Source organism: Cydia strobilella, chromosome 21 (genome assembly GCF_947568885.1).
Source record: "Cydia strobilella chromosome 21, ilCydStro3.1, whole genome shotgun sequence".
Classification (NCBI taxonomy): domain Eukaryota; kingdom Metazoa; phylum Arthropoda; class Insecta; order Lepidoptera; family Tortricidae; genus Cydia; species Cydia strobilella.
In genome coordinates this window covers 11,879,970-11,892,077 of record NC_086061.1, presented here as the reverse complement: position 1 = coordinate 11,892,077, position 12,108 = coordinate 11,879,970, and the positions used below count along the sequence as shown (strand labels likewise).

Here is a 12,108-nt window from a genome sequence, read left to right as displayed (position 1 = left end):
TACCGTTGTTTGTGCTTGAAGCTTGATACCGAGCATGGCGCGCTCCATGGCTCTCTGTGCTACGCGGATTTTATGCACAGCCTCCTTAGTGAGCGTCCATGTCTCGGCACCGTATGTCATGGTGGGCAGGACACATTGGTTGAAGAGGCGAGTTTTCAGGCATTGTGGAATGTTAACAGGTTTCAGGATGTCCGCTAATTTATTAAATGCCGCCCAACCCAACAGGATTCTCCTGGAGATCTCCTTCTGCTGCTGTGCTTTGTCAAATGATAGAATATGTCCAAGATACAAGTATTGCTCGACCACCTCTAGCATTTCGTTCCCAACCTTAATGATTGGAATCAAATTACCGGGGATGTTCGTCATAACCTTAGTCTTGGACATATTCATCTTAAGACCTATCTTCAAAGAAGCATGAATTTATTAATTTGAGTAAAATAAGTATTAAACATTTGATAAATATTTGCGATATATTTCGTTTAAGTAGGTATATCCTGTTTTTCTGTAACTAATAATAGGCCGACTAATCGGCCATTTTGGCCGACTAATCGCCGACTACAAATGTGGCCGGTTAGTCGGCTTTCCCGACTAGTCGGTATATCCCTAGTATGTTTGTTAAATTCATTATCTTTATTTTTATTTTATTTATTGGAGAAACAACAGAGGTATGCGACAGGATAATAGGTTACATTGTTAGGTACATATATGATTGAGATGACACTTACTTCCTTAAACGCTCTCACTAAAACATACTTAAAATAAACGGACTTGACTAAAAGGTATGTTTACATACAAGTATACCAAGTGTTCCAGACCATGCGTATGTGTACTGTAATTAGGTACTATAATTAAAATGAAAGAGAAAAGAAAACAAAAATACCAAAAACTTGGAAATACTGACAACCAATCTAATCAATATATGTAACATTAAGTAGGTACAAGGACAGTAGCGATACTATAGCAATGATGACGACACATTACTGACGAACACTATGTTGGCCGTTGAGAATATTGAGTATTTGATTACTGTTCGGGCATTGTAATCTTTTCAATATGAGGGTATGCCGTTTCGGAGCAAATTCGGAGGTAGATTTGACACCTCGGACTGTCATTCACATTCGGCTCGGGCGCGGCTGCAACGCATGTTCCTCTGTGTATTAATATTACCAAATTTCGGTATTTCGGTGGTGTTTGCGAACAATCAAGTGACAAGGCGTGTGTGACGATCTCTCAAGGCCCTGGAAGTGCTAGCTAGCTGAAGAAGGACCAGGATTCCCGAAGATCACCGGCGTGTGCTCAAGGTCAGTGGCTATCTCATATTGGTTGATTGCAATGCCTGTCCAAAGTTTTTAATACGCTAGGGAACCTAGGACCAGCTGGGTTATCGAAGGGTTCATAAATACGTGAACATAATATTTGGTCCGTTCGAATCGGATAGGTTTTCATCATAAGGCGTTTAGCTTAGGGCAGCCATCTTGTAACGGTAAAGTCTTTGTCTAAGAGTGCACATTTTGCTCTGTCATTATTTCATTTCGGTTCAACTAAAATAATCCTTAAAGGTAATATCGGTTAAGATGGCAAAGGTTTTCGAAAGTAAATTTAAGGTTAAATACGATTGGTTCAAAAACAGTTTGCAAATAATAAACAGCAAAAGTTATAGTTCGACCGTAATTTCGGCACGGTTACGTAAGTTAGAGGAATATTTTAATGCGTTAACGGAAGCGTATGAAAATATATTATGTGCGGAACTGAGCGCGGAAATTGTAACTAGCTATGAGGAAAAATATAGGGAGGCCACCGATGCCTACAATCAGTTAGATGCGGTGGCCGCGGCCTATCCCAACCTGGACGGTACCCACTTGCCGACGGAGAGCGTGGCTTCATCACGGCTACCCCGAATTAATCTAACATCCTTTGACGGCGACGTATTCTCATGGACGAGTTTTATTAGCCTATTCACATCGCTAGTGTTGTCGCGCAAAGATATTTCTAAAACGGAGAAATTTCATTATTTATTTTCAAACTTAGAAAAAGAACCACAAACGCTGATAAGACATCTCCCCATGATAGATAGTTCATTAGATACGGCTATGGATATTCTAAAAGGTCGTTACGAAAATAAACGGTTGCAGGCGGATTCATACATTTCTCGGATTTTGCATTTGCCGGTACTTAACAAAAGTTTGGGCCTTAGGGCAAAAATATTAAATCCATTATTAGAATCGACTCGGGCGTTGAAAAATCTCGGCCTCCCGGTGGAGCAATGGAGCTATATGTTATTGCACATAAGTTTGACAAAACTACCTTTAGAGATTAAGACACGGTTTGAACAAAAATACGGCGGTAATAACCTAGATTTACCCACTTTCGATCAGCTGATGGAGTTCTTACAGAATGAATGCAGGTTAATAGACACGGCTTCGACGGAACCAGCATGGACTTGTAACGCTAACGACCATGCACGTAAATCCGGTCGCTCGGTACATGTGACGGAGCGTGTTAGTAATAATAATAATAATCATCACAAGTCGGAATGGTCGAATACGCGCCACAACAATTCGCATAAACCTACGAGCTGTGCTTATTGTCAATTATCGAATCACAATATAAATAATTGTTATAAGTTCGGAGATATATCTAACTACAATCGGAAGGAGTGGGTAAAAAATAACGGGTTGTGTTTTCGATGCTTTGGGAATCACACGGCGGCGGCGTGTACGCGGCAAGTACCATGTAATCGGTGCGGAAATGCGGGTCACGATAAGTTACTTTGTACGATGTCCATTGCGCGCTCAGATTCGCCCGCAGATAATGAGCAGCGTTCGAGACACGCATTGGTTAGTTCACAACGCAATGATCACGGTGGCGGTCGGCGTTCACCGAATGGGCGTTATCATGATAAACAAATGTACCGACAGTCTGATTCTTCGGATAATGGAGTTGATAGTCGTATGCGTAAATTAATGAATAATTATGAATGTGACAATACGGCTCGCAACACAACGGAACGTAACGATCAGCGTAGGTCGGAATCGGGAAATCGGGAGTCGGACCGATCAACTTCTAGGAGCGCGCAGAGTTCGGGTAACCACCGTAACTTGCGCTCTCAGCAAGGTTCTCAACAATAGCAATTACAGTGTTGTAATGTCGCTTCGGTGCCACAGTTAGTAAATAATGTTATTTTGCCTACGGTTGTTATTGAATTAAAATCGGCTACCGGTAACTTTGTTCAGTGTTTGGCTCTTTTGGATTTGGGAAGTCAAAGTACTTTAATAAAAAGTGATTTTGTAGCATATTTAGGATTGAAGCGACATTACAGTAAAACACCTTTATCAGGTGTCGGCGAGTTGCCTTACAATGACGGAACCCACATTGTTGAGTTTCATTTTAAATCGGACAAAAATAAATGTTTACTATCGGCCACGGCGGTTATATTAAAAAAGCTTACCTCGTACTTGGCAAAAAGGTTACGAACGTTATCAGCGACGGTTAAACTCTCGGGCGGTGATCATGACATGAAACATGTCGACGTCATTTTCGGATGTGACATTTTAGGTCAAATTTTGACCGGTGAAATAGTCGATTTGGGTTCGGGCGGCCCATACGCTTTAGGTACGATTTTTGATTTTGCGGTTTTCGGTCCTGCGCGGTCGGCGGATTTTTATGATTCGGAGTTTACCTGTAATGATAATTATGTCGGGATTACACTTATCGAAACGGTCGAAAAGTTTTGGCGGTCCGAGGAACCACCGTCGTCGGCTATAATGAATCCGGCGGATTTGGAATGTGAAAACTTGTTTACGACTACTACGTCACGGGGTTTGGATGGTAAATATGTCGTTCGGTTACCATTAATACCGGGTCATCAGCGGCTAGGTGATTCTATGGAAGTTGCATTACGACGTTTCTTGGCCATAGAACGGCGAATGAAACGGCAGCCGGAATATCGAGCTAAATATGTTGAATTTATGTCGGAATATTTACGACTCGGCCATATGGCGGTCTCTGCGTTCGACACTGAGTCGAAACAAGAACATTATTTTCTATGTCACCACGGGGTGTTCAAAAATTCGGGAGGGGGAGGGGATAAAAAGATACGTGTCGTTTTCGACGGCAGTGTTCAAAGTACGACTGGCGTGTCACTAAATGATTGTTTGTATTCCGGACCACGATTACAAAGTGACATTACCGTGATCATAAATAACTTTCGTTTGCCACGGTTTGTTTTTACTACGGATGTAAAGATGATGTTCCGTCAAACTGCATGTACCCAATGCGGACGATCGGAAATATCAACTTATATTCTGGCGTGCGTCACCTGACGAGCCGTTGCTTACTTATGAATTAACGACAAACACTTACGGCCTAAAATCTAGTCCCTTTGTCGCCATCCGGTGTTTACATCAGTTAGCTAACGATGAGGAAAGTAGGTATCCTCGCGCCTCGGAATTGCTACGCAATAGCAGCTATGTAGACGATCTTAACGGAGGAGCCGACACGTTGGAGGAGGCTTTGTCTTTAAAGGACGAGCTTGTATCTCTTATGAATACGGCCGGCTACGGACTCAGGAAATGGGCATCCAATGATGCCAGACTGTTAGATGGTTTACCGGTAGATCACCTCGAGACTCCTCGTTCGTTTGACCCCGACATGGACGATTCTAGTTTTATCAAGGTTTTGGGGATCCAATGGGATCCAAAATATGACGTGTTTACCTATCGACTTAGTCTACCGGACCCAGGAGTAATTACTCGGCGATCCATTCTGTCTTTATCGGCGCGGCTTTATGACCCCTTGGGGTGGGTCTGTCCGGTGGTATTTAAAATCAAATTACTATTGCAAACTCTTCTTGGTACTTTTGACAATTCGCGCAAGGTCGAATGGGACGCTCCGGTATCAGGAGAAGTAAAACAAAAATGGCAAGATATATTATCGGACTTACCTAATCTGCGAAGAGTATCCATACCTAGGTGCTTAAAGTTCGATAACAACGCTACATATTCAATTCACGGGTTTTCGGATGGCTCGTCACTCGGTTTCTCAGCGGCGGTTTATTTACGATCGGTTAACGCAGACGGGACGGTCCTCGTGCGGCTACTCATGGCTAAGTGTCGTTTAGCCCCATTGAGGACGAAACACACAATTCCTAAGATGGAATTGAATGGCGCGGTTTTACTAACTACACTCATTAACCATCTCACCTCCTCGTTAGAGCGTGATATAAGGTTAAGCGAAGTAATTGCTTGGTGTGATAGTACCATAATTTTAGCATGGTTAAAAACCCCGCCACATAAATTACAAGTATATGAAGGAAACCGAGTTTCACAAATAATTACCTCTAAGACGGCTATCACTTGGCGGCATGTCCCCAGTGAATTAAATTGTGCGGATGTCGCATCGCGCGGTACAACGGCGAACGAGTTGCTGCACCACCCGCTATGGTGGGAGCCGCAGTGGCTGCGGGAAACCCCTACCCGCTGGCCTGGTGCGTGCTCAGACTTTCCGGCGGATATGCTCCCCGGTTTACGGACTACTTCGGTTAACGTTTGCACTTTATCGGATTCGGATTTTGACTTAATTGATCGGTTTAGTTCGTTTGACAAGCTGATAAACGTTACGGCTTACTTACTACGGTTTACTCGGAATTGCACAAACAAGGATAATAAAGGCAATAGTATTCATATATCAATTTCGGAGCGTAGGGACGCTACTACTTACCTAATACGGTTGGTCCAAGATCGGCATTATAAGGCAGAGATGGCCTTACTACGGGAAAATAAACATATAAAGAATTCATTACGGCGGCTAAATTTGTTTATAGACAAAAACAATTTAATTCGGGTCGGTGGCAGAATTGATGCGTCCGGACTGCCATATAACGCACGGCATCCAATATTATTACCTGGCAAGGATCGGTTTACGGAACTATTAGTTACTCATTATCACAAGGTGTATTGCCACATCGGGGCAAATGCACTGGAATCTATTTTATCTTGGACGTACTGGATAGTCGCCGCGCGGCGGATTACGAGAAATGTAACCTTCAAATGTATAGCGTGTTACAAGGCCCGGCCGCGACCGGTGCAACCCTACATGGCGGACTTACCACCCGATCGGGTAAAATGCACACGAGCGTTTCTCGGCACGGCAACAGATTTCGGTGGTCCATTTTATATAAAATCTAGCAACCTTCGTAACGCAAAAATAGAGAAGTGTTTCCTTTGCATATTTGTTTGCCTGAGTACTAAAGCGGTTCACTTAGAAGTAGTGAGTCAATTATCGGTCGAAGCCTTCGTTGCCGCGCTTACGCGTTTCGTGTCTCGGCGTGGACTCCCAAATTTATTGCGGTCAGATTGTGGTACAAATTATACGGGCACCAACAAATATCTAAAAGAACTATACTCGTTCCTACGGCATAAACAATCTGAAATTGATCGGGAATGTGTTAAGCGTGAGATTAAGTGGCTCTTTAATGCACCGTCAAGTCCAAATCACGGCGGCTTATTCGAGGCAGCAATTAAGTCTGCGAAAACCCATTGTAGGCGTGTGCTTGGTGAAACTCGGCTCACGTTTGAGTTACTGACTACCTTTTTTTCCAAGGTTGAAGCTACGATGAACTCACGACCGTTATGCCCTCTAAGTTCGGATCCGGCCGATTTAAATGTATTGACTCCAGGTAGTTTTTTGATAGGAGAACCTTTGGTAGCTCTCCCAGAATACCCATATACGGAAGTTAAGGAATCCCGTTTGTCTCAGTTCCAACGGATACAAAAGATGACGCAACATTTCTGGATTCGGTTTCAAAATGAGTATCTTCATACGCTTCAGCAACGCTATAAATGGACCTCTCATACGGAACCTCCTAAAGTAAACGATTTAGTTTTGATTAAAGAAGATAATTTAGTCGCGCTTAATTGGAGGCGCGGACGCATAGTTAAGTTGCTGCCAGCTAAGGATGGCATTATTCGCGTTGTTGAAGTTAAAACTCAAAACGGTGTCTTATTAAGACCCACGAATTAATAAACTAGTGGATGTGAAATGACTCCTATTTAGTATGAAAACCAGTGTCGCTAAACTCACACATTCATAGCCACGTTAAAATACGTCACACACTTACAAAATTGCTCTGATTCGTAGCAACTTTCCATACCAAAAGGTTATTACCGGTGGACATTTCTCGAACGAATATCAATTGTAGGCTACATGAGTGACGGTTTAAAATATAATGTCAAAGCTATATGACATACGACTCTTTCATTATCTCATTCATCTCACAAAAGCTCGCTCAACGTTCACCTAATACAACTACTCAACACCAGATGGCGTTATTATATTAGTTTTAAAATCACTTACTTATTACAGGCGAGAAAAGGGCTAAAAAACCAGTATAAGTAAGGTCTAATTACGCATGGTTTGTTACGGATCTCACGGTCACGTTACACTGGTGTTTCGAGATCTCTACACGCCTGCGAGTAGCTAACCGTTGGAACTTCGTTCCATTCGATATAGGGAGGGGACAGTGTAATCGGAGTGTTTTATCGATATTTGTGTGTTCAGTTAGGTATTGATATTTCATTACCGTATGTTTTAACACATTTAGATGATACTTTATTTATGATTATAATATAGGTTGTTAATGTGAACATTAAATATATCTTAAAGTCAAACAGATAAAATCATAGTTCTTTAAAGGTCTATTAACTCGGCATTGCTGTTATTTTGTAATAACAAATCTGCAATTACTTACATAGGTAAGTATTCGTCTTTAACAATATATTTACTTGTAGCAGCATTTAAGGCCAATCTAGACGGGACAACCTGATTAAATTGTCAAATTAATTGTATGGTGTGAAAGCATACATGGAACTGGCTCATCGATCCCACTTGATTTGATTGTAAGATTGTGACCTATCAAATCAGGAAGGGGGGCGGCAAAATTCCAATATTTGACGCTAGTTTGCGTGGTATGGAACACTTTTTATTAATTTAGTGAGCCTGAATGTCACTAATAATAACTAAATTAGTAACTAAGTTTTAGGCGTGTGGACGCTAGATGAGATGTATGGCAATTTTATCCACAGAAATCTTTCTCTAAGAAATGCTCCGAGCAAATGGTGCTATATTTTTGCGGAAACTAATTTTCTTGCCCAGTAGCATTGATCCAATTATTTTTAATATCGGCATCTTGTGGGAACCTACAATAATTAATAATAAAGAAATAGAAAATATAAATCGTTTATTCATGGCACATTGCATGCATTGTACGCATAAGTACATTAAGTACCTAGTCTAATTATTTTAACGATGAAAATATGATGGGTGTAAAAAACAAAAACGTATGTAAAGGAATACGAAGGTTTGAAAGGTTGCCATGAAATGACCCCGACTTAACTTAGTGCTTGATGACCAGAGCTGCCATATTTACTTAGACATTGATTATCCCAAATAATAATTAGAAACGTGTCTAAAATAATAATTTATTACCGAACCAAACATCAAACTTGAAATATCGTAACTTTAACTTTATCGATATAAATATCGACATTGCGCAGCATCTGAGTAGCGAAGTTATTTGACATTTAGGATAGCGAATATTCCAGATAAACGTAAAGAATAGTGACAAAGGATTGTGAACTCTAAGTTCTAACTGATAAAATATAGATTTACTTAACGAACAATGCAAAATAAACAGATTTTTCGTATTTATCGGATTATATTTAAATAAATAACCACCGGTGATAGGAAATACCTCCACGTGAAAGATTTTTTAAACCGCTGTGATTTCTGCAGCTTAATACTGCACAATACGGCATTTTAAATTTAATTATCAATTTTTGTTAGACGAGCGTACGTACGACGTGAATGTCATTCGAGCATGAAGTTTACACAACAACTGAGCATAGTCTGTGCATAAAGTAAGTCGGTCGCTACTAACTGTCGGAGAGACGGGAACGCCCACTTGCCATCTCCATCCTACTCCGTGTTAAGACCCGTGTCCAAACTCTGTAGGTTGCCTATTGAAGTCTAGGAACCAAGGAGGCCTTGGTTAGGCGGGGGGATGTTCGGGCATTGTAATCTTTTCAATATGAGGGTATGCCGTTTCGGAGCAAATTCGGAGGTAGATTTGACACCTCGGACTGTCATTCACATTCGGCTCGGGCGCGGCTGCAACGCATGTTCCTCTGTGTATTAATATTACCAAATTTCGGTATTTCGGTGGTGTTTGCGAACAATCAAGTGACAAGGCGTGTGTGACGATCTCTCAAGGCCCTGGAAGTGCTAGCTAGCTGAAGAAGGACCAGGATTCCCGAAGATCACCGGCGTGTGCTCAAGGTCAGTGGCTATCTCATATTGGTTGATTGCAATGCCTGTCCAAAGTTTTTAATACGCTAGGGAACCTAGGACCAGCTGGGTTATCGAAGGGTTCATAAATACGTGAACAATTACGATATTTTGGCTTAGCGACATTGAATATATCGATGGAAGTAAATTCTTTATTGTAAGTGTTATAAATACGACGTAAGGGGGCTCGCAAACCGGCGTTACTAGAGGCGGTGGAAACCGAGAACAAAGCATGAGAGCGCGAGCCGCATCGGGCTGGGACTCTGAACCGTATGAGCTCCAGCAGGTCTATAATGTTAAAATGACCTTTGCAGATATTAAAGAGAGTAATTGCGTCACAGCATTTGCGTCTGGTATCTAATGACTGCAATTTATAATAGCGCAACAGATCAACGTACGGAACACGTTTTCCTGTCAATCGTCTGTAATGCCAGTAAGAACTTTTTTTGAACCATTTTTATAGCATTTGCATATTTCTTATACAGTGGATTCCAAATTACTGAGCCATATTCTAAGTGTTGTCTAACCAGTGATTTATACAGCAGAAGATAACTTGAAGATTTTTAAAAAACCTTTGCAGTTCTCAGAACGAAACCTAGCATTTGATACGCTTTTGAAATGATACGCTCTATGTGCAATTGGAAGCCTAGTTTATCGTCGAATAGGATTCCTAGATCTCGTGCCGTTGACACTTTTTTCATATAATCATTAGCTGTTTTATATTTCGAGTTGATAACTCTTTTTTTATTTTTTTTAAAGGTCATCTATCGCTTATAATCTGTTTAAATTGTTTTGTTAATTTGTGTTCCAGTGTGTTCGGACGGCAGCGCCGCCCGCGCCCGGGAACAGCTCGCGATGGCGTGTACCGTGGTGCTCGAGCGCCTCCGCGGCGACGCGACTGTTCACAGTGGAGGCAAACCATATAGCTGCGAACATTGTGGCAAGCATTTCATGAACAAGTCTAATTTACGAGAACACATTCAAAACACCCATTCATTGACCGGACAAAAACTATTTGCTTGTGATTTTTGTAGTTCTACGTTTCAAACTGAATTGCTTTTGATAGAACACGAGAAAAGCGAACATGGTGTTACAAATTTCATGTGTGCTGAATGTGAGTATACAACAAGTTCCAAGAAAAGGTTGGAAACTCATTTAAAGAGGCACTCTTCGGAGAATAATTTTAATTGTAGTCACTGTAGTTACACAAGTTCATGTAAAAGTGATTTACATAAACACCAAACAATACACATTGCTGGAAATCCTATTAAGTGTAGCGACTGTGATTTCAAATGCAATGATGAATCAGAACTGCTACGTCATCAGAAGACGCACAAACGCAAGCACCAGATAAATATTACTAGAAAAAAACCTTACAAATATAGTCATTACGATTACAAGTGCAGTGCTAGTTCTATGATACGAAGACACAAGGCCCACACTGGCGAGAAGCCTTTTCAGTGTAGCCACTGTGATTACAAATGCAGTTACAAGTCACGCTTACAACAACACCTGATTATACATACTGGGGTGAAGCCTTTTCAGTGTAGCCACTGCAATTACAAATGCAGTCTGAAGTCACACTTACAACGACACCTGATGATACATACTGGGGTGAAGCCATTTCAGTGCAGCCACTGTGATTACAAAAGCAGTAGCAAATCAAACTTACAACTACACCTGATGAGACATACTGGGGTGAAGCCATTTCATTGTAGCCACTGCGATTACAAAAGCGCACAGAAATCAGCATTACAGACGCACCTGATGATGCATACTGGGGTGAAGCCATTTCAGTGTAGCCACTGCGATTACAAAAGCGCACGGAAATCAGCATTACAGACGCACCTGAGGAGACACACTGGAGAAAAGCCTTGCGATTGTAGTAATTGTGACTACAAGTGCAGTCATGAAGGGCGACATACTGGCGATAAGAATTTTCAGTGTAGCCACTGTGGTTACAAATGCAGACAGAAAGCATACTTACAACAACACCTGATGATACATACTGGGGAGAAGCCATTTCAGTGTAGCCACTGTGATTACAAATGCAGTCGGAAAACACACTTAAAACAACACCTGATGATACATACTGGGGTGAAGCCATTTCATTGTAGCTACTGCGATTATAAAAGCGCACAGAAATCAAAATTACAGACGCACCTGAGGATACACACTGGAGAAAAGCCTTTCGAATGTAGTAATTGTGACTACAAGTGCAGAGATAATTCTTCCTTTCGAAAACATGAAAGGCGACATACTGGCGAGAAGATTTTTCAGTGTACCTACTGTGATTACAAATGCAGTTGGGAACTACAATTAAAAAGACACCAGACGATGCATACTACGGCGAAGCCATAATAATGTGGCATGTGGCACTTAAAGTAACGTCAAACATACATTTTATATAGAGAGAAGCGGTACAAATGTAGTATTTGCGACTATAGGGAGAAAACATACTTAGGACTCAAGAGAATACCCACGAGAAGCCCTATGCACGTACCCACTGCAAGTAGTCGAAATAAAAACGCATTAAAAATCCACCTGACAATAAAATATTTCGTTTAAAAACCTTAGTGTATAGTTCCGTATGTGGTGAGAAATGTGATCCGCTAGTTCCCGGGTCCCTTGCACGCGCGTGCACGATGTGTTCCCGGTGTCGCCGGCGTGTGGCGCGCGGGACGGGCGAGGGGCGTGTGTCGCGGGTCCCTTGCACGCGCGTGCACGATGTGTTCCCGGTGTCGCCGGCGTGTGGCGCGCGGGACG

General features: G+C 41.8%; 1 protein-coding gene across 2 annotated transcripts in view; it reads left to right on the top strand.

Annotated features, from left to right (window-relative positions):
- Positions 1-12,108, top strand: part of LOC134751159 (gastrula zinc finger protein XlCGF57.1-like) — a 51,359-nt gene extending 39,251 nt beyond the window's left edge. For both annotated transcript variants that reach the window (XM_063686527.1, XM_063686526.1), the window contains one exon: positions 10,154-12,108. In XM_063686527.1, coding sequence (XP_063542597.1) covers positions 10,154-11,703 — 1,550 coding nt within the window. In that variant the 3' untranslated portion in view covers positions 11,704-12,108. The remainder of the gene's footprint in view (positions 1-10,153) is intronic.